The sequence below is a fragment of the Anopheles coluzzii genome, chromosome 2 (assembly GCF_943734685.1).
Source record: "Anopheles coluzzii chromosome 2, AcolN3, whole genome shotgun sequence".
Taxonomy (NCBI): Eukaryota; Metazoa; Arthropoda; class Insecta; order Diptera; family Culicidae; genus Anopheles; species Anopheles coluzzii.
Window position 1 is genome coordinate 31,952,052 of NC_064670.1, and position 22,267 is coordinate 31,974,318.

Sequence of the window (22,267 nt, forward strand, 5' to 3'; positions counted from 1 at the left end):
CAAGGAAGGTGAGAATGTGCACATGTTTTCGCATCAAAATGCTTCACACATGCTTAACGAAGCAGAACAATCTTCCTTCTTTGGGGGACGGGGGAAAGGTTTATGAATATTTCCCCCTGCATTTGTTTCGAAATTGTAACCACCGTTTCCATGCTCCTCGTCTTGGAGTGGCAATTTTCATTTGAATAATGCCTCTCGGTAAATGCATACCAGATCATGCGTGCGTGGGGTTTTGTGCTTGGTGTGATTGTGATAACTCTGTTTGACGAGCTGATTCAGCATTGAGTAACCTGCTGATTGTAGTAATATTTTCCTTGGAGATAGGTAGCCGTGATCTAGATTCAGAAACTCGAGTAAATCTTCAAAGTGAATCAATGAATTTAAGTCTCCTAATCTGTAGTCTGTAACCGTGAATGAACGAATCTGAGTCTCTAACTTATGAAATTCTAACGGTTTATGAAAATACAACAAATTCAAAAATCTTTACAAATGCATAAATCACTTAAGAGTCGCGAATCACAAAAAGGTGATTGAATTACTAATCATTTATGACTCTCTTTAGAATAATTAATCACTTTATATAAAATTTGCCTCTTTTTTGCATTGTGAGAAATTCATTAAATTTCTAAAAACTCGCGAATGTACTAGAAACATCTTTATAGATCTTTAGAGATTCGTTATCAACGAGTCATTAGATTTTTGGGAATGATGAATCATTTTTTGTGAATATTTGGAGATTAAATTCAAGATTCGAATCACGCATCACTGACAGTGATCGAAAGTGATCATCTTCAAGAATCTTTAAGAAATATTAATAATTCGTAATTCATAATTCAACATTAATGCTAAATAATTATCTTTCTCGTGATTATCATGAACATCAGCAAATCTCAAAGAGTCATGGTTCAGCTCGTGATCGAACCAATTCCTTTGACTCAGATAATTCACTTTAACTCGCAGCGCTCCTCACAGTATTACAACATTGAAAATGGGTTTTATCGAATAATTGTAACGATGTAGGACGCATTGCACTCATCGGAATCACGCACCACTTTCCACCCACCCGCAGGTATGCCGCAGGAACTGTACGGCACCTGGAACCCGTTCGCCTACCCGTTCAACCAGATCGCCTGCATCATCATGGGGCTGCTGTCGGAGACGGCGGCCAATGCGACCGTGCTCACCATCACCTCCTTCACCGTTGAGCGCTACATTGCCATCTGTCACCCGTTTCGGTAAGTGAATCCCCCCCCCCCCCCCCCCAGACATTGCCCGGGGTGGCTGTCACCGGTGAAGGTTTGTTTCCGGTTTTGTATTACCCGCAGCGGTATTTCTTCTTCCAGGTCCCACACCATGTCGAAGCTGTCGAGAGCGATAAAGTTTGTGATCGTCATCTGGCTGGTAGCGTTCGGATTGGCCACACCGCAGGCACTCCAGTTCGGTGTGGTGGAAACGAACACCACACGGCTCTGCACGGTAAGCATCAGGGTTTGGATAGGGCATCTCGTACCGAAACTCGTACGCACGGAGTTGTTGAGTTGGGGATTTTTTTAGAGCAACGAACGAGCACTTACCACAACAAACATTTGTTCAGTTTTGATAGAATTTTGGGGCAGAAGCGTGTTCGCACACGAGAATGATTTTAATTATTTTAATTGGAAGATTTGTGACGAATGGTTGCGCACGGAGCCCATGTGGGTAGTTAGCTTTGGGCCGAATTTTGTGCCGAATTTCGTCACTAATGACATTGATGTTTTCTTATCCGAGATCAATTCAATTGGTTAGTCTCGGTAGGTAGACCGTAGGACTCCATTAGGACGGATTCGTTTGCCATCGATGCATAAACTCGTACCGTGTCACTATTTCACTCCGCCTACCATTTCACAACCGCATTTACATTTGCAGATCAAAAATGAACACTTTTCCCACGCGTTCGAGGTGTCCAGCTTCCTGTTCTTCGTCGGCCCGATGACACTAATTGCCGTGCTGTACGTGCTGATCGGGATTAAGCTTCGCAAAAGCAAACTGCTCCAGGGCGTCAAGCGTGCATCCTCGGACTACACCACACCGCCCCGGGGTATTAGTGCCCAGTCCAGGGTCATCCGTATGCTGGGTAGGTACAAAAAACACCCACACACACACACACCGATTCCAATCAAATACTCCACGACTATTGGGTTCACTAATACAAGCTTTTTGGTTTGGCAATTCCCTCCTGTCCATCCTTGCAGTGGCCGTTGTGGCAACGTTTTTCATCTGCTGGGCACCGTTCCACGCGCAGCGTCTGATGGCCGTGTACGGTGTGTTTTCCAAGACGGAGAACGTGTTCTTCTACAAGGTGTACATGGTGCTGAACTACACATCCGGCATACTGTACTTCCTGTCCACCTGCATCAATCCGCTGCTGTACAACATCATGAGCCACAAGTTCCGGGACGCGTCCAGGGTAAGTTTCTACTTATCATGCGAGCATTGCATCAATTTCATAATCTAGCGGGAATAATAGTTCCTTTCATTCTTGTGAATTCTACTGCTAGAACAACGGCAAACTTTTCAAGCAAAAGGCCCCAGATTGTAGTAATTGTCGAGGCAATGGACCAAAGTAATGTGTTGAAAATAATTGTTTTATATCATCTGAAATATTCTATCGTAGCTTAACATAACTTACTTATCCGGCGCTACAACCGCTTTGCGCTGTACGACAGTGAGGTCGCCGTACATCTCGTATAGCTCGTCATTATAGCGGCTCCTCCATTATCGTTCCACACATACGGGGCCAATTATCCTTCTGAGCATCTTCCTCTCGAACGCGGCTAACAGGATTTCGTCAGATTTGGACAGTGTCCATGCCTCAGAGGCGTATGTGAGTACTGGAACTATATAGGTACTATATAGTCCCAGTTTCGTCCGTCGCGACAGGTTCTTTGAGGTGAACTGATTTTTCAGGCTGTAGAATGACCGGTTGGCAGCCAGCATCCTTGCGCGCAACTCAGCTTCCATCCTATTGTCGTCGCTGACCTTTGGCCCAAGATAGGTGAATTGTGGGACGACTTCAAAAGTGCGTTCACCTATCTGCACGTCACGCCTACGTAGATTCTGATTATTTATTGGTATGCCCGCTGATGTTGCCACCATCAGTTTGGTCTTTGCCTCGTTTATCTGCAATCCGAGGTTCTCTGCCGCCTGCTCTGTCCCTTGGTAGGCTTCTGCTACATAGGAGAGCCGCAGACCAATGATGTCTATATCATCAGCGTATGCCAGGATCTGGGTTGACTTATAGAAGATGGTTCCCGTAGTCTCCACCCTCGAGTCGCGGATGGCCCTCTCTAGCGCCAAGTTGAATAGGAGACAGGCAAGCCCGTCCCCCTGGCGCAGATTCTTGGTGGTAGCAAAAGGTCCTGAGAGTTTTCCATCCACCCTCACCTGGCATGTGACGTTGGTCATAGTCATTCTAACTAGCCTTATCAGTTTGGCCGAGATTGCAAAAGAGCTCATAGCGTCATACAGTTTTACCCTGGCTATGCTATCATATGCGGCTTTGAAGTCAATGAAGAGATGGTATGTGTTGTGCCTATATTCAGCCATCTTCTCCAAGATCTGCCGCATGGTGAAGCTTAACATAAACGAATGGAGAAGTGATTTATAAAATCTGCAAATGTGGCTATGGTAGCCGCTTGGAATGTTTCGTATGACGATCGTTGAATAACCGGACAGCCGAGGAGTAATCTGTGCTCGAAAGGAAATGTTTAAAAAAAATCAATCAATTTTTTAAACTTTATGACACTTCTTGTTGTAAAAAGAATGTTTTACCATTTTAAACCATCACGCACGTGAACGTGAAACCCATTTAACGGCGGGTTTTGTATCGAATGGTAACCGCGATTGAATTTAAAAATTGCACCGCTACCACAGAACTACCAAGAAAAAGGGAATACTTTTACTTGACGCCAAAGTTAAGTGACGCATTTCTTTTTTTCCTCTGAACCATCGTGAAACCACGAATTGCTATCAACACAGAAAAGTACCACTCTTCCCCGAATAGAATCTACACGCTTTGTGCAACTTTTTCAAACCAAACCCAACAACCCCCTAGGAACACGATGCTACAATGCTTCACATAAATTGAAAACAGCCAACAAGTTCTTTTTTTTTTCTTTCGACCTAAGATTATGGTCCGTTTCCAGCGTGCCTACCCGCGTGGTGTCCCAAATATCCCCTACTTTTGTCATCTAGCACAACTTTTAACATAGTTTGCGTAATATAGTAAGCTTACGCTCTCCACATTGCTCCACGCAAATCTCCAACCTCCAATAAATCACGCTGCGTACACTGTGGACAGTTTTATCGGACACACATCGAACATGCGGCAACGGTCTGCTAGTTTGCTACGTTCTGTTGCCATCTGAGGACTTCGGGGACGGGCACGCTGATCCAAACTCCCATCGTTAGTGGCCGCGTACGGAGAAACTAGTGATAAACGACCTCAGAGCGACGTCACAATCCGCCCCCCAGATTCGCTTCCGATCGGATTTGAGTGGGAAAGAACTATCGAAACAACCATTCATCTTGATATTTATCCATCCAGCTTTTGTCTGTGTTGTACAATATGCAAAATAATCAGTTTTCAATAGTATTTTCACCTCCTTCGAAGAAACTTTCCCCTTAATCATATCCGTTAGTCGTGCTTTTTTTTAATCTTTCCTTACCAATATCTCTCCACACTCGTTCTCTTTCAGCACACCCTCAAGATGAGCTGCTGCGGTGGCAAGCGCTCGAAATCGGACGGTCAGCACCACACGTACAGTGCCGTCTCGCGGTACGGCGTTACCGGTTGCGGCTCGTTCAAGGTAAACTCGAACAATATGGCCTGCATCGGCACCGGCATCGGGCTCGGTACGGGCGGTGGAAACGCTGCCAGCAAACAGCAGCACCAGCAGCCGGGCAATGGGACGGCGGCAACGCCCAACCAGTGCCAGCAGGAGTCGAACATGTCGCTGCTGGCGAACGAAAGCTGCAACCGCGGCACGATGCCCCCGATCGCAATACGGCCCACTTTTACGCGGGCCGATTCGCACTGCATCTCGATCAGCAGCAGCCAGTCGACGACCGGCACCAATGTGAGCAGCAACGGCAAGCTAAGCCGCAGCTCGAACGGTTCCCTCCGGCACGGTGGCAGTGCGCTCGAGCAGCCGACCGACCATGCTGGCGGTGGTGGTGGTGGTGGCCGCTTGTCCACGATAGCGGAGAAGCTGCGGCGCGGCACCAAGAAGGTGCTCGCCTTCAGCAAATCCCCCACCGGTACGCCGAGCAAATCGATCGTCAGTGGCGCGTGTGCGGAGGTGACCAATGGGCGGCGGAAGGCCTACCGGAAGCGGAACAGCTGCGACAGCGTCGACACCAACACGATCAGCAACTCGAGCCTGAAGGAGTTCGACGAGGAGGAGTTTAGCAGCGCCGAGCTGGCCCGCTTTATGGGCGAAGTCAACAGTGAGATACGCTAGACGGGCCATCCCCCCCGGGACGCTGAGTGCCACATCAGTGGAAGCGACGGACTCGACGGAGCGCCCTGAAACAGTGATGTCAGGCACAACAAGCCCAAAGGAAGTACAAACAGTACGGAAAACAGGACGGAAGAACGAAAGCAAACGCATACGATGGAGCTCGATTCCAAATAATACACAGTGGTACCTGCGATTTAATCTCTTAGAGCCCAAATCGAGGCGGCAGAACATACAACATTATGCGGGGATTGGTGTTGAGGGGTAGATGAGTGCACCGCTGGATACTGCAGTTACTGCGGTGCCGTTGCCTCCTTCAGCCAGGCCGCCACATTCGCCTCGTTGCGCTCCAGCCAGCTGATGTTGTTCTGGATGTTTTCCAGCGCCTGGCGCCGGGCGGTCGCACCGGCACCCGACTCCGGATAGCGGGCGAAGAAATCTTCCAGCTCGGTCAGGCGGGCCTGGGTCGTGAACCGGCCCGTCACCGAGGGTATCATGCGCCCCAGGTTGCGCTCGCCGATGCCGAAGCGGGCCACCAGCCGGGGCCAGTTTTCGCGCACGTGCTCCCAGGCCGCCTGCTCGCCGGCCCGATTCGCCGCGATGTACTGAATGCAGCTGAGCTGGTCCTGCGTGCGCACGAGCGCCGTATCCCAGGACAGGTCGAGGAACCGGCGCATGGTGCGCTGGTCCGGATAGGAGGCGAGCGCCACCATCAGCTTCGTCTTTTCGTTCGCATCGTTCTCCTGGCGGAAGCGTTCCAGCACCTTGTCCCAGTCGGCCACGGTAACGCCGGACTGTATGCCGTAGGTGTACACTACCGAGCGCAGGTCGGGATGGATGACGGCACCGGCGTTGAGCCAGCCGCGGAACTGCTTGCTCGCTTCCTCCAGGCACGCAGAATGGCCGAAGGAACACGCGAGATCCAGTATGGTGGTACGCAGCAAGCTGTAGGTGAAGAAGACATGAAGAATAGTGCGTTAAACAACCGTTCCTAATATGTGATTGATGTAAGAACCGGCACACAAAAAAAAAAGAAAACGCTCACTTTGTCATGTGTCCGCCTTCCGCGGGTACTTCCCAGCCAACCGATTTTACCGCAGCATCGACCAACGTTTGCGTGTACGTCTGAAATGGAGAAATAAGCCGGTAGAAATACAAAGTTTAACACCACTTACAGCCACACACAACCACCGCTAAACCTACCGTAATGTCATCGTACGACTGGTAGTTGTACAGCAGGTTGCGAATGTTCTTCAGCTTGCTCGCGATCGCCGACCACGGCACGTACTCAGTCTCTCCGCTCAGGTAGCGCGTCAGCTCGAGCGCATGGTTGTACGCCAGCAGTGAGGCGTCCGCAAGCGCAAACGCATCATTCAGCAGCCCGGTACGGTCGCCGATCGTGAACGTGTTCACCTCCTTGCGCAGCGCCTCGCCGAACTGTTGCCACATCGCGATCGGATAGTTGACGCGATAGTACCCAATCTGGCGATAGTTCAGCTTGATCCAGCTGCTACCCGCCGGCTTATCGATCACCAGCTCCGGCCGGCTGGCATCGTTCGGGAACCAGATGCGGCGCGGTGCCGCCGTCGCCGGATCGTCCGTACTGGCCAGGTACGTGATCGGTATGTACCAACGGTACCCGTACGGCGACTCTTCCGTTTCGTTCGCATCCTGATCGGCGAGGAAGCGCTGCTGGCGCAGCACGTACTGCAGCGCGTTCTCGGCGACCGTCACGACCGGCAAACCCTTCTGCCTGGTGAACGTGTCCATCACGTCGGTAACGCTCACGTCCGGCACCAGCTCGTCCAGCTCGCGCATCAAATCCTCCGACACGCTGTTCGCGTACGCCAGCTTCTCCAGGTAGCGCTTGACGCCCTGCTGGAAAACGGGCGGCGTCACAAAGTCCTCCAGCATGCGGATGACCGACGCACCCTTCGAGTACGTGATCGTGTCGAAGATTTCCGTAATTTGGTTCGGGTTTTCCACCGACATCACGATCGGATGGGAGCCGAGCGTCGCGTCCAGGTTCAGCACACCGTGCAGATCGTCGATGATGAACTGCTCCTCGATGCCCCAGTCCGGGTGAGCGGCGTCCATGCCCTTGTACTCGATGTAGCTCGCGAACCCTTCGTTCAGCCACAGCTCGTTCCACCACTTCATCGTGACGAGATTGCCGAACCACATGTGGGCCAGCTCGTGGGCGATGACGCCCGCCACCCGCTGCTTGTTCGCGGTGCTGCTCGTCTCGCTGTTGTACAGGATGGACGTTTCGCGGTACGTCACCAGGCCCCACGTTTCCATCGCACCGGACACAAAGTCCGGTATGGCGGCCATATCGAGCTTGGGCAGCGGGTACGCAATGCCAAAGTACTTCACATAGTACTCGATGATGGTGCGCGCAGTGGCGAGTGCGTACGCGGTGTTCTTCTGCTGGAACGGTGTGGCGTACACGCGCAGCGGAAACGACGAACCATGCTCGGGCAATATCAGCACCTCCTGGTGCAGGAAATCGCTCACGATAAACACCACGAGGTAGGTGCTCATGCTGACGCTTCGCTCGAACGTGGTCGTGCTCAGGCCGGCGGACGGTTTGTTCGCCACCGTCTCCTTGACGTTCATGTTCGACAGTGCGGCGTACCCATCGCCGGACGGATGCACCATGTGGATCGTGTACTCGGCCTTCAGGTGCGGCTCGTCGAAGCACGGGAAGGCTTGGCGGGCGAACGTGGGCTCAAACTTGGAAGTCGCAATCGTCCTGTAAATACACGGAAGCAAACGCAAACGCGGCAACAATTAAATGAGTGTGGTAAATTTCAAAAACCCTTGTTAAGCGTAGTGTGTGTATCGTTGGCCGTTGGCTAAAAGTAAATAAAGGAAAATAGTTTATTTTTTACAAGAAAAAAAAAATTGCCACCAAACAATTATGGCCGGCTTTCAGCATAAATGAAGTTGAATCGAGTCCGAAACCGAATGCAAATTGTGCAACCAAGATGTCCCATATGATTTGCCATTTTTTTCCGCCCGGTAAGAGGCAATACAATTACAATGGCCTTCTCTCGCGAGATAAGGACAACACTGCTCGCAACATTCCTAGATAATTCCCGGTCTCCCGAGGCCCCGCATCAATCCATCAACAGGCACGGCACGAGGCTAATCGCTTCAAGCACGCTGGACAAGACAGCGGCCCTATCAGATACGCCCGCCCCTTATCCCCCGCACAATTACCTCGTCCGGTTCGTTGTCTTATCGAGATACTTGCTGCTGTAGAACCCGATGATGCGATCGGCCAGGCTGCCGTTAAACTGCACACTAAGCCGGTACGCGCCGGCCCCTATCTCACCCTGCGTTTCGATCACCCAGTACTCGTGCTCGGGCAGCTCGTACGCACGGGCAATGGTCACCTCCTCCGCGCCGGTGCCGAGCGTCCGCAGCACCGTCTCCGTGATGGACAGCTTCTTGCTGTGCAGCACGATGTAGTTCGTCGACTCGGACACGTTCAGCTCGATGCCGACCCGGCCGCTAAACGTTTCGCGCTGCAGATCGGGCTGCAGCCACAGCTCGTAGTGTACCGGCCGGATGTGGCGCGGCAACCGGAAGCCGAGCCGTTCCGCTACCTGCGTGCCCATCTTGAACACACGATTCATACGACCGGTCGGTCCGGTGCCGGGTGATACTGCTACTGGTGGTGGTGGTGCTGCTGAAGTGTTAAACACCGAGTTGGGCAGGAATATGGTGCTACGATTGTACTGTGGCTCGTTCGTTCGCTCCCGTTCCTCTTCACCAGCGTCGTCACCGTCGTCGCCGTCGTGGTCGATGTGATTGTTGTTGATAAATAAATGCTGCTTATCATCCGACGCAACTGTCAGCTGCGAGTGACTGCCAGCATCGGCTGACAGGTTGCGCCCAACCAGCACCAGCGCTGTCAGCAGGCAGAGTGACAGCACGAACAGAAACGCACACGCGGCCAGTAGCGAAAGTATCACGATCGAGCGGCGCCGCTGCTCCCGGTCCGGTGCACTGCCGGCAAAGTGTGCCGTCGGGCGGATCGTCATGCCGGAACCGATTACAACCGTCGTCGTACCAGACACTGCCGTCACCGCCGCCGGTTTCACTGTCATTTGGGGAATTGGGGAGGGATGATGCCCAGGCCTTACGCTCACCGCCTGTGCCTAGGCGTGCTGGCACAGTTTTGCGAAACCGTTTGGAACCCGCACGGTAGATGTTTTTTTTTTTTTGGTTATGTTTTTAAAATATATGCACACTTCACATGTAACCTGCTAGCACCGGAATGGGAACGGTCGGCGTATGCACTGCATGTCCAATTTGCTAAATTTCACCGATTCACTTGGCTAAAATGTGTTGCAACCTGCTGCTGGTGGCCATCTACGGTGGGCGGCAGACAGGGGGCAGTCAAGCTAGAAATAAGTAGATACAAGGTCGTCTAGTCACGCGATTGCGGCATCGTGCACTTATCGCACACACTGCCGCCTGCACGATGGATGTGCCTGCTACTACTGCTGCTGGCATTTTGATCAAGTCCCGCAGAAGACCATCATAATACCAGCATTTCTCGCCCACCGAGTGGGGGGTTATGACTTTGTCAAACGATTACACACCTGACTGAACATACATTTAAAACAAGCGAGTGAGAAGATGAATGTTGTAGCTGAAGGAAGGCAATCTATCATCACGACCGATTTTCGGTGAGAACAGAGCAGAAAAGCGCATAACCAATTGGATTTTGAAAATCGTTTCACTCGCTGCCCAAACGACGACGAGCCTGGGTGCTCAAAACAATAGAAGAGGGTTGAGAAAAATAATTAAAAAAAAACCAACAACAACAAAAACAGCAAAACCTTGGCCAGACTTGCTTCGAAAATGATTCACAACCTCATACGCATGCTTTGCACGTACCAGGCAGGCAAACGGTCGAGACGAGCCCTTTCGATTCAAAACAAACGCGTGAGCGCGCGCGCGCTTTAACTCGGTTACGGTTGCACCAAAGTGTGCCATTGAGGCACCATTAGGTAGACCGGTGTTTGTTTTCGTGTTGTTTTTCTGTTCGCTTTTTTTACTGTTTAATTTGTTTGTCATTTTTTGGGAGAACTTTCCAAAAAGCCTAAATGCGCGCAGCACCAGCCACAGCGGAACGTGGTCGCGCAGGCAGACAGCTTATCGAAGTATGTCATGGAAGAATCGATGACGATATCAAGCACCCTGTGATGGCCCCCTTTTTTCGGGGTTCTGATTTGAAGTCATTAAAACCATGTCAACTTTTTCACCTTCCAATCCAGGACCAGATCATCAACGTTATGGTAATAGATTATGCAATTTTTTAACGCAAAATATCACCCACAACACGCACACTTGGCATTGCTTCACAAGCCCCACCACATCGCGCTTTTGCGGATGGAGGATACGCACGCAGTGGTATACGCAACTTTCCACAGCTCACCCACGTGTTTGTGTTCGTCGCTTCTCCATCATTTTTTTAAATATTAAATCCTACCCACTGCCCCGGGATTGGAACCGCATGTTGGGCTGCCCTCACTTTGTAAAACATTAACCTTTTTCGAATTTCAAGGCTGCTTCAAGCCGCATTCGTTGCGCAAATTTTGTCACAGCAGGGTATTGTTGCTCTATTAAACCCGATCGGTTGCCCAGTTACCTGGTGCACAAACACAATAACACACACTACAGCCGCTGATGGCTGAGTGTTAAATTGCTGCTTGAATGTGGAATGCTGAAACTTTCCACCGGGAGTGAAATAAGCGCGGAGCGCAATCAAATTTCTAACCACGAAGCGCACACACCACAGCGTCCTCTAGTCGCGATCGAAAATGGCACGTGATTTGACAAATTACGGATTTTGTCTAGCAGATGATCGTAGACACACACGCACCACACACATACGACACACACGCACATGAGACGGATCGTCAGACGGGCGCACAGTCGTTACCGTTACGAGACAATTGAACGAAATTGGCATCCCAACGAATCATCGCTACGTAGAAACGCCGCTTCCAACGGTGAACCGTGGGGAGCTCACTTTGACCGCGAGGATCGGTTACATCCCGGGCCACGGAGAGATTTGCCTGAAAATGTTTTTTTTTTTTTTGGGTGATCTTCTTCTCCGTTACAAAAGGGAAGAAAAGCTGCTGCTCGATTGCAGCTGGACGTAAAAACCAGTTTTTGGCCAAAACATTCCTTTCCACCCGAAATAACCTGATTCTTTTCTCATTCTAAGGGCAGACACACACTGTGGGGCCTTTTTTTGGCGGTTTTGCTGTTTTCTTCCGCAGGCCCCACTTTACACTGTGCACCCTCCCCACTTTTTGGAGATATGATCCTCGATCCTGTCCAAACACTGTTGCATTCCGTCGCAGCAAGAACGCATCATCACCAGGACACCATACTTTTTTGTCAGGTTTTAACGTTGGCTACACACACTTTGATTGTATTGCCCTTTCGGGCGATCACCACTTCAAGATCACCATCACCGCTAACACGATCACCAGCAAAAACACAACCGTTCGTTTGACTCCGTGGGGCAGTGGGGCGAAAATTACGGCAGCACTTTTACGGTACGAGACACTGATCGTCGTCACTGCACATTGTCGGCAGCGGCACTATGTAAGCTAATATGGGTGAAACCCAAAACAAGACGCACCGTCGATCGAACCGTGGCCCTCTTCCCCAGTGGACAAATCGAGCGCGTTGTGTTTTGTCTTTAGCAGCGGAGCAGTTTCTATCGTGCGGCACACGATCGTTGCGATCGTTGCGAACCTTCGCTTGTACGACAACCGCGCGCGTTTGGCCGATGTTCGGGTCAGAAAAAGAGTGTCGGTTTGCTGTTTGCGCTGTTTGGCTAGCTGTTCGGTATTGGTGGTGGAACCCGAGTGGGGGAAGGCACTATGAGGGTTGATCGTATCCGTGGTTGGGCGTAATGATTTTAATATTCATAAAAGAGAGGAGAAATATTTCCTTTTTTTCTAAGACAATTACACCGTTTTGGAGCAATCAATACAGTTTTTTGTACTATTTTTAACTATCATACCGTAAATATAGCATCGACTTGCAAATGCAAATTCCAAACAAAGATCCACCTTCTGCCCATAGTGTGTTCGTGTGTGCCACTACCACTCCAAAAACAGCGCGCCCAGATGAAATGGAAAGGGAAAAGAGAAGCGGCAAGGTACAGCGATGCCATCCTCAGCAGCCGCATCCATCAAACCCTTCTTCTCTTCGCTTCCGTTCAACTGACGACCGTGGCAACTAAGGTGTATTTTGGGGGCCAGTTTCGCACGCTCAATAGATCACATGGCCGGCGGGGGCTTAAGTGGCGTCCTGACCGGACACATGATTGCTGCTTAGAAAGGGCTCCGGACACTTGTACGTCTAACGTGGTCGAGGCGGTTGTTTATTACCTTGATGAAGTAAAATTAGCCACACCACGAACACACAGAAGCCATTCCTTTCTTTTCCGCACACTTGAACCGGCCAAAGCGTGTACTTCACTGGGAATGGACACAGCTCAATGTGTTCGCTGTGGCAAATAGTGGACCACTTAGGGACAAGTAACAATGCCCGCAATGCCCAGTAATGCCCGCCTGGTAGTACAGAGCAAAGCACGTGGTTGTTTCGTTATCAGCTTTAAAATATCAAATAGTTAATAAAATTAAAAAGTTTGATGGTTTTCCATCCCACTTCCAAGCAGGATCACACATCAGACGCTAGTAGCTTGGGAGCTAATTATACACTTCAGGTTGTGAAGTGCCATTTGGAGAGCTTTTCTACAGTGTGCTTGTAAAGCCACTCCAAACAGTGTGTTGCATGGGAGCGACAGAAACACAGTTTCAACTGTGGTTCAACACTCGCGGCGCATTTGCGGTGGCGCATAACAACAATCACAACAATATTGGAATTTGATTGATGAATATCTCGTGCCCTTTTTGTGAGTGTGGCACCCGTACCGTGATGCTTGCAAAAGCGTAGCGATGATCGTGCGCCTAGTGTCACCACTACCAGCAGTTACAGTGGCGACCACCTAAAGTCGCACACCACATATTTTCACCTATTATCGGACTTTGCGGCACCCTGGACAGTTCTCTAGAAGGCATTTTGGATTTTTTTTCATCCATCGGTATGGACACTCTTCAGCTATGTCGCAGCAAAAAATCAGACCGATAGGTTTACAAATCTCGGAACCATATGCTGTGATAAAAGGTATGGAATGTATGCGGTCCACTGATCACAAATCAAAATGATCACGTAGCATGCCAATATTGACCAATATGGTTCTTAAATCATTTGATATCAGTTATTAAAGGCCCATCGACTAGTTTGAGTGATCATCTGCGTATTACATAACTTAGGCCAAGCGCTCTATGGCCTTAATCAGCCAAATACCGTTCCTGCAAGGTTCCAACAGAAGTAGTATAGTACTTTTAAAGATAATGTTGATGTTTTTTTTATAATTTTAGAGTTACTTCATCTTTTAGGTGTATCAGGAATGAAGGAGAAGTGGAAATTTACTCCCTTACCTGCCATTTAAGACCTAAATGTCCCAATGCCGTTATTCATTATATAGATACAATAATTACTGCTTCGAATTGGTTGACCATTTGTATTCCTGGCTTGGTTACTGAGCATGATTGTTGACATGTTAATAACAAGAATCGTATCTCTCTTTAGCAAGGTAATTAATAAGGCTTTGTGCGCGAATAAGCGCTCATGCATCTCCATAACTTTGTAGATACCCTTATGGGTGATGGTTGAAAAAAGTTTTCCGATAAGTGGTCTACAAAACTGTCCTGGGTTCCGCAACTTAGGTGGGTCCAACTTTAGGTGGCCGCCACTGTAGCAGCGGCGGCGTCGGTGTACCACATTCCGACTGTTGTTGTCGATTACGATTACGGAACGCTCCCGGGAGGATGGTGACGAAACCGCAACGAGATGAAAAGTGACTCGCAGGCAGCAAACTCGTGTGAGTGTGTTTGCAGTAATCGGAAGTAATCAGAGCAGCACTACCACTGGAAGAGGTACGACCAGTGGGGGTGAGTGAAGGCAGCCAAGACTATCCTGCCAGCTCGATCGACCGAAGCGAAAGAAAACACGTTTTGCCATCAGGTGGAAATGCTGGCGCCACCAGCAAAGCACGGGGTTACATAGTTTAATAGAGGCACGCAAAAATTATGTTACTGTATCTCGTCCAGCAAAAGGTACGTGCAACGGGCTGGAAAATGGTATTTATAGGTACAGGCCTGTGTGATGCAAGTCCGTGGCCGATCTTACAGCTTTCCGTTTGGTAAAAGGGTAAGTGACACCCTGCCTCTGTGAGATGCCTTGCCTTGAGGTGGAAATTGTGAAGCGGAAATTGTAGAAAAAGACACACTTTTACTTACTTTGTACCACCGCTTCCATCACTATACGAGCTGGAGTAGAACCCGACGATGCCCGCATCCAGCCTGCCGGTGAAATCGATCGTCAGCTCGGAGATGTAGTTGGCCAGCAGGGCTTTGTTGAGATTGATCTTCAAAAAGTCCCGCTCCCGGTCAACGTTGGTGTTCTGCGTGGAAGGAACGGGAAGATTAGACCAAAAACGCAATCACATCACAGCCCCTAAACGAATGCCCTATTCAGATACGTACGATGTATGTGTAGGTCGAATCATTCAAACATTTGAATGTGATCCGCCCAATAGCGAGCAGCTCGTGGCTGTGCAGCACAACCTGATCGGTGGCACGCACGCTCCAAATTGTAATCTTCGCCGTGCCGGCAAAAGTATTCTTCTCCAGATCGGGATGCAGCAGCAAATCGTAGTGCAGCGGTATAGTATCGTCCGGCAGTCGGTAGTTGATAACGCCTGGTACAGTAGTGGTGGTCGACACACTAGTGACGGTGGTTACCTCGGGCAGAGGCGATGTATCCATCGACACGGTGGTGGTGGTCGCACCTCCCGTCCCTTCGGTTGTAGTTTGCTGATCGCTCGTGGTAGCATCGGACGACTCGGTCGTCGGCACGTTGGTGGTGGACAGGAATGGAGCAAGCTGAACCTCGCACTCTTCCAGATCGCTCGCATTGCTGTTGTTCGAAACGGCCAGCGCAATCGTGGTGATGACCATCGCGAACAGGGCGACGGAAAGGAAGGTTGCTACCTTGTTCCGCAGCACCCAGTCTGTCGGTAGATCAAAACAGAAGGGGGATTTAGAGAGTGAGAGTTGTTGTTGCGCGTTGTTGAGCACTGTTCAGCTGACACAGGCCGGAGGACACACGATCATAATAGGCTACAGCTGGCTTTGTAGTACACCACCACGTACCACTGATAAACGCGTATCGATTGCGAAGAGTTGTCACAATGTCACAACCGTTATCGATCACTGCGCTAAGCGCACACCGGGAGCATCCGACAAAGGCGCGAGGGCCCGAATCTTCATCTTATCGCGCACCCCTATACCCAGTACAGCCCGTAAACAACGGGAACATTGGGCACAACATAGCTTACCTTTCGACTGTTGCAGCAATTGATTGACCATGTTTACACTATCGCGTTTACTGTCAGTTTGGTTAACTATCACTGTTCAGATGACTACCACCTTATTATCGGGCCAATCTTCCGAGACCATACTAAACGTATGGGGGGAGTTGATGTGAAGAATTCAAAAAAAAAAACTCTGAAATTTGTTTCGGGAATGTCGAACTCGCCGCGTCTCTCCCGGTGGTTGAGAGCTCACTGAGTGTGCTGCACGCTGTGGATAGCTATTTCATAGCTGTTGCCTTCAAACAACCCCATAAAACACCTATCGCCGCGATAAGTCGTCTTAATTTCGTAATTCGCTTCGTCGTTCGCACTTGGGAGTGATAAGACTGTGACGCTCCAGGTTGATGATTTTCCTTTCTTTTTTTTGCGCCGCCGAGCCAATCGCCTACCGCTGGACAGTGGGTTTGTAGTACTGGCTGCTGGATGATACAGCTGTTTGTTTCGGTTTTCGCTGGACGCTGCATGAATGAAGATTAAATTTAAATAGGGCTGATAAAATTGGAGATGCTCGTACGCGGTGTTGTCTGTCACTCAATGAGGCAGTTGAAGGTGTGCAAACCGGTAGAGAATGGGTCAGATGATTATGGGTAAACTATTGTTTTAAGCTGTTGGTTGTTTGGTGTGATTTATGTAATTCATAAATCATATGATTTATTTGGTATTTTGTTGGTTTAGCCCAATCGTTTCAACTGACTAGCTTTTCTATGTTTATGGGAAAAATGCATTTTTGCTCAAGTATCAGTGAAACGTTTTGCAAAGGCAGGTTGAATGCTCCATATGGGAGAATTAGGAGTCTGTGAGTTCCGGAAAGCATGATATAAAATATAATGTTTTTTATGATATAAAAGAAGATAGAAGTAATGCGTACAAGCCATTCGCACCGAAGAATAAACGAACAAATTAAGCACATTCTACGCGTCAAAACGCTGCATTCAGTATTGCTATCGTCTAATAGATGGCGCCACCAAACAAGTGCATGCGGTTTGAAGCGCAAAACTTGGCGCAAAACGATGGCAACCGCATTGCAAAGGGAAACATGTGCGGGGCATTTTAAATCAACTACTGGGCCGTTGTTCAAGGGAACAAACAATGATATTTGAGCTACTCTTCAGCTAGTTGTGTAATTAAAGCGTTTTTATTCATTCTTTCAATGTATGGCTAGGAAACAGCTTGGTTGTTTGTTGTTTGGTATGCTATTCCTTTTAATGCTAACTAACTGAAAACAAAAATGCAAAGTATTCTTTTGCATTTGCTCGACGTTAAAGCTTTTCCTTAGTTTCTATTGAGTGGTGTAATTGAAGAAAGATGAAATCGTGAGCTATAGCTAAAGACACGCTTTCAACAACGGTTTCCTGCAATGTCTGGGGGGGTCCATATTTTTGTGCTGAGGACAGAGGACCCGCTGTGTAGTGTGCACTAAGGCGAAGGAACTTAAGTTACTATTATTGCGAATAATATCATAATATCGAATTTTTTTTTTTGCAAGATTCATACGATCCCTAGTGTTGGATTACTCAATCCTTCACCGTGTGTGCGACGTTTCTTTGGACTGAATGTGTCTAATTTTTTAGGGGATTTTTTTTATTTTTCCTGAATTACTATCCCCTTAATAACCTACGTCTTTTGTGTTGCTTCAATTATATTAAATTTGCATGCTTTGAAATTTATCATACAATCGAGATAGTTGAACAATAGAGAGTATTCTGTGTGGCGCAATGGAAGAAATTCCTTTGGTATGATCGAACTAGAGAGAATCAATCGACTGTAGATATATTTTAACTACAATCAGCGATAAAAGGTAGACTTTTGTTCTGTTTGTTTTGTTTGCTGTGCAACAACTTTCTACAAGCGTGACGTATCGTAAATATCTAATTATTGCTTCCGCCCCACCGACTGGCGACGTCGTAGATTCGTAACAGCTCTTTAAGGCAGTAGAATGGAGAATGTATACCAGGCGGTAGAGTTAAGTAATTTGCGCTCGAAGTGAGAAAGCTTTAAACTGGTTAATATCATTTTTGGTAAGAAAGTAACACGCGCGTACAGCGCGTAAAATCGGCGCTAGCTTTAGAAAGTGTAACTATTGACGGCAGCCACGGAGGGAACGACATGTGCCCAGCCGGGGACACGCGCCAGAAGGCGATTGAACACGGGCGTGTGCTCCTTGTGGTACTCCCAGTGTGTCGTCGTGACGAGCAGATCGACCAGCGGTCCGTCATACTTCTTCAGCTCGTGCTGCGGGCATAACAAAATCGATCGTTAGCTTCTTTTTTCTACCAGCACAGCATTTGCTAGCTGCGTTCCACTTACGCGCACGTCCAGTGTGATGTTCATCGGTTCGCTCTCGACACCCGCCGTCAGCAGCACGAAGTGCCCTCGCTGTCCGTTGAACTCGATCGGGGTCGGGATTTCACTTAACAAACTCCAGCGCTTCAAGGTCGAGCCCGCCTTCGGTCCGATGATCAGTGAGCATTGAAAGCTGCCCTTCAGCACCAGATGCAACCGATGCTCGTGCTCGCTCAGCTGCTCCTTTTCCCTGAGCGAAACGGTCACTGCCTGCCGCACGACCGGTGCCGGTCCTGGGAGCCAATAGTTTCTACGATGATGGACAGTAGGAAAGTAAGCTATTGTAGTGAGGACAACACAATAAAAAGAGCGACGCAACAGTGAGGGATGCTTACTCAAACAAAACCTGATGCCAGATCGAGTAAAACGGTATCGCACAGAACAGCTCCTTGTCGCAGGCTGGAATTTCGCGCATCGGCGTCACCACGTCCGGCATCGCGATGCCCTCGATCGTTTTCTTCGCGTTGCGATCGAGCTCCTGCAGCAGGAAGCCCGCATCGGTGTACCGCTCGCCGCCGTTGTGGTCGTAAAACTTGCGCACCGTGTGGGTAATGTAGTGCCGCTGTACGGCCGGCGCCTTGACCGCATCGTCGCGGTAAGGGAAGCCGACGTGCGTGGACGTCGCCAGTACCAGAGCGATCAGCGTGATGGCCACCAGCTCCCCGATCAGCTTGTCGGTTTTTTTCAGCAGAAACAGCAGTGGGGTCAGGTAGCTGCAGCTGAACAGCGTCGCAAACGTGGCCAGCGTGCCCACAATCACGTCCGGATTGATGGACGAACCGATGCGTCCGGTGATCGGGACGAACATGTTCATCAGGATGTGGTAGAACTGGGTGCTCCAGGCGAGGGCAACGATTTGGAAGAGCATGTGCAGGAGCAACCACTTGTGGACCGTGTTCTGCAGGCCGAGCATTGAGATGAGCGTGCTGGAGCAGAGCGAACACAGGATCAGCACCATGAAGATGTACGCCAACCGGTAGCCTGTGAAGGTGATACCGAGCGTGATCATGCCCCAGAACAGGTTCACACCGTTCAGCCGTGCCTGTACCTTCAGCGCGAGGCTTAGCGGGGTCTGCGAGATGGAATAATAATGGCATCAGTACTTAGCAAATGGAACCCGATTGCAAATACTAACCGTCTTGCTTCCGAACAAACGATTGCACAGCAAATGCACAACGCACTGGCAGAGCAATGCCGGACAGCAGTAAACGCCGAGTATGAGATTCGTGGACGAATACCACGACATCGAGCGGCCGATTGCATCCAGCTGCAGTCCGATGAAGAAGCACAGCACGCCGCTCGCACCGGCACCGAGAAACGTGGCCAGAAACCCGGTCATCGTCTCCGACCGGATCTGCCTGCCGTGCGTCCCACTCGTAGAGCGGGCCAGCGACAGGAACGGTATAATGATCGAAAGCAGCACCACGGACAGATTGATCATCAACCCCACGTCCGCCGAGTAGGACACAAAGAACAGCCCCAGAAAGTCGTAGAACACCATGTACCCCTGCGCGTACCGTTCCGTGCTGCCCAGCTCGTCCCCGTTAGCGATCGCACGCGTCAGCGCCAGTATGTTGTCCCCGGTGCGCTGCAGCACCGGCAGCGGAATGTAGTCGATCGAGTCGTACCGCGTGTGGTACCGGTACCCGTTCGCCGTGTGCGCAAAGTCCATCCCGGGGATGCGCCCGACGTCCCGAAACACGCGAAAGTCCGTGTCGGACGGGATGACGCCCGATTGAAAGATTTCCTCCGCCGCCGCCTGCGCGTACGGGTGCGGGACGGCCCGCGCGTACGCCTCGATCAGCCACGGGTGCTTGGGGCCGCTCTGGAACAGCATTTCCTTCCCGCCGGACCCGGCCGACTCGAGGTTAATGAACGCACGCACATCCGCCGCCCACGGGTGCTTGGTGATGAATCCGTGCGACGCCTGCAGGGGCGTTTCCTCGGCCCCGTTAAACAGGAAGATGATCGAGTACCGGTTCACGTCCGACTGGCGGGACAGGACGCGTAGCACCTCCAGCATCACGGCGCAGCTGCCCGAATCGTCGCTCGCACCCGGCGAGCCCGCGACCGAATCGAAGTGACAGTTGAGCAGCAGCGCATGGCGGCTGGTCGACTCGCTCCGGCCCACCAGCTTCACCACCACGTTCTGCACATTGCGGTACACGTTGGCGGCCGACTTGTTCATGTACACGCCCACGTACCCGCCCGACACGATCTGGTTCTGCACCACCAGCTGCTGGTTGCGGTTCTTCAGCTGATCGATGTAGGAAATTTCGCGATTCAGAAAGTCCACCGCCAGCACCTCGTTCGTGTAGGTGCCGGTCGGCTTGGGACCGAAGTCGTTCAGTATCTTCAGATCCTTCCAGGCCCGCTCGGCAATGAACGCGGCCGGGAAGTGGGTCAGGTGCGCATTCCGCAACCCGTCCGGCAGGTGCGAGTTGGTGTAGTTGGTGATGTTGCCCACGACCAGCACGATAAAGATGCCGCCGATGCCCCACCAGGACGATATGCTGTGGACGCTCTTCGCCTTCGAGTAATCTGGTGGTCGGAATGGACAGGGAAGTGGAATGAAACATTGAGAAACCATGCCTCCCCCCTCCCCCCTTCTGTTGTTCACACTCACCTATATCCGGATCGAGCACCTTCACTTTCGGGTGCTTTTGTTTGGACGATTGACCGGTAGGCTAACGAGGTAGGTGGTTCGGCCCAACACATTGCCGGCAGCAACGCAAGAGAGAGAGAGAGTGAGAGAGACAGCACATTAATAAACAATGAAAGCACTGGTGCATGAAAACTTTATCGATATATCCAAGCAACCGGCTGACTTCTGCCACCAGCCCGTTGAAATATTTATATAATTCGCCAGACGCACATGTACGTTTCTGCTTACCTGAAACATTGCTTACTGATCGATATTCCAGTCCCTCTAGGTACGTTCGCTGTGCCGCTTTGCCTGTTTGAGGACGAACAGTATAAACGCCTTGCCCGTTTTCCTGAGGGGGCTTTTATTAAACGATGCACTGCTGTTGCTTTGTTGGCAGAATTGAAATCAGCTCTTTCCACCAGCTTATCTGTGAACTGGCCGCCGCCCACACGTTCGCCCGTTTGCCTGCACGCGCTCTGCAATATCGATTGAGGTCACTAACCGGCTAAACTCATCATGGCTCCGAGACAGTGCTGGAAAACGAAAGTAGCACAACCGCTTAAATGCATTTCGATTGCACTCTGGCGTATATAATCGAGCACTAATCTACGCGACACGTTCCAATGGAACCATTAATACTGGCCACGTTACCTCCTTCCTCCTTCTCCTATCACATACACTCACAACAAAGGCACAGAAATGTGGTGTCACGAAAGAGCACACCGAATTCGGCAGCAGGAATGGCACTGCAGTTCGGCTTTGTTATTATCACTGGCCGCTTTGTTTGTCGCTGTTATCGGCGCTATTTGTTGCCACTCCGGCACCGAGTGAATGAGCCTTCGTTTTTTTTCTTATTCCATGCCAAGCGACCGCACCGGGGGACCGAAAATTTGCAAGCACATTACGATACTACGATAAAAAAAAGATTGTTTTTGCGTCAAACGTCTTGCGATAAATAAACAAACACACACACACATTTATTTACGCACACAAGCGCATGCAGCTTTGACAGCTTGCGAACAGTGGTAGCCCCACACGGGAAACAATTTTTCGTTTTGCTTTGTTATTTTCCGTTTCACTTTTCATATTCTCTGTTTTTGATCCCACAAATATCTATTGCTTTTCCATCATCAATAAGCGTTTGCGATTGCATGCAATAAATAGAATTTGTTGAGACCCAAAATTGCCTGGCGAAATTGCGAATGCTGAGTACTGACTGTATTTGAAAAAGCCGTT

General features: G+C 50.0%; 3 protein-coding genes across 6 annotated transcripts in view; 1 reads left to right on the forward strand and 2 right to left on the reverse strand.

The window, feature by feature from the left end:
* LOC120953429 (phe13-bombesin receptor-like) overlaps positions 1–5,555 on the forward strand; it is an 85,750-nt gene extending 80,195 nt beyond the window's left edge. For all 3 annotated transcript variants that reach the window (XM_040373337.2, XM_049610966.1, XM_040373338.2), the window contains 5 exons: positions 1,070–1,235; positions 1,344–1,476; positions 1,906–2,113; positions 2,232–2,446; positions 4,737–5,555. In XM_040373337.2, the coding sequence (XP_040229271.2) occupies positions 1,070–1,235; positions 1,344–1,476; positions 1,906–2,113; positions 2,232–2,446; positions 4,737–5,501 (1,487 nt within the window). In that variant the 3' untranslated portion in view covers positions 5,502–5,555. The remainder of the gene's footprint in view (positions 1–1,069; positions 1,236–1,343; positions 1,477–1,905; positions 2,114–2,231; positions 2,447–4,736) is intronic.
* A 106-nt stretch (positions 5,556–5,661) lies between these two features.
* On the reverse strand, positions 5,662–16,243 carry LOC120953428 (glutamyl aminopeptidase). 2 transcript variants are annotated; one of them, XM_040373334.2, is made up of 6 exons: positions 16,006–16,243; positions 15,152–15,678; positions 14,906–15,069; positions 6,702–8,253; positions 6,544–6,623; positions 5,662–6,443 (listed from the first exon to the last, which is right to left on the reverse strand). In XM_040373334.2, the coding sequence occupies exons 1-6, from the start codon at positions 16,034–16,036 to the stop codon at positions 5,792–5,794; spliced, it is 3,006 nt and encodes a 1,001-aa protein (XP_040229268.2). In that variant the 5' UTR covers positions 16,037–16,243; the 3' UTR covers positions 5,662–5,791. The 2 variants fall into 2 exon arrangements, with proteins under 2 accessions (XP_040229268.2, XP_040229267.2); XM_040373333.2 differs by lacking the exons at positions 14,906–15,069; positions 15,152–15,678; positions 16,006–16,243 and adding an exon at positions 8,724–9,932.
* Positions 16,244–17,154: 911 nt separating this feature from the next.
* On the reverse strand, positions 17,155–21,981 carry LOC120950771 (endoplasmic reticulum metallopeptidase 1-like). The gene is made up of 7 exons (XM_040369052.2): positions 21,683–21,981; positions 21,278–21,564; positions 21,011–21,071; positions 19,520–20,925; positions 18,720–19,456; positions 18,349–18,634; positions 17,155–18,273 (listed from the first exon to the last, which is right to left on the reverse strand). Exons 2-7 carry the CDS (start codon positions 21,284–21,286, stop codon positions 18,106–18,108), a joined length of 2,667 nt encoding a protein of 888 aa, XP_040224986.1. The 5' UTR covers positions 21,287–21,564; positions 21,683–21,981; the 3' UTR covers positions 17,155–18,105.
* Between the last annotated feature and the right edge of the window lie 286 nt (positions 21,982–22,267).

Excerpts from the sequence above, each read along its gene's own strand:
- LOC120953428 (XM_040373333.2), bottom strand. The coding sequence starts at position 9,616 with ATGACAGTGAAACCGGCGGCGGTGACGGCAGTGTCTGGTACGACGACG. Across the intron at positions 8,254-8,723 it reads AAGACAACGAACCGGACGAG|GACGATTGCGACTTCCAAGT; the intron begins GTAATTGTGCGG and ends GTGTATTTACAG. Across the intron at positions 6,624-6,701 it reads AGTCGTACGATGACATTACG|ACGTACACGCAAACGTTGGT; the intron begins GTAGGTTTAGCG and ends TCTCCATTTCAG.
- LOC120950771 (XM_040369052.2), bottom strand. Across the intron at positions 18,635-18,719 it reads TGGCATCAGGTTTTGTTTGA|AAACTATTGGCTCCCAGGAC; the intron begins GTAAGCATCCCT and ends CCATCATCGTAG. Across the intron at positions 18,274-18,348 it reads ACATCACACTGGACGTGCGC|CACGAGCTGAAGAAGTATGA; the intron begins GTAAGTGGAACG and ends TTATGCCCGCAG.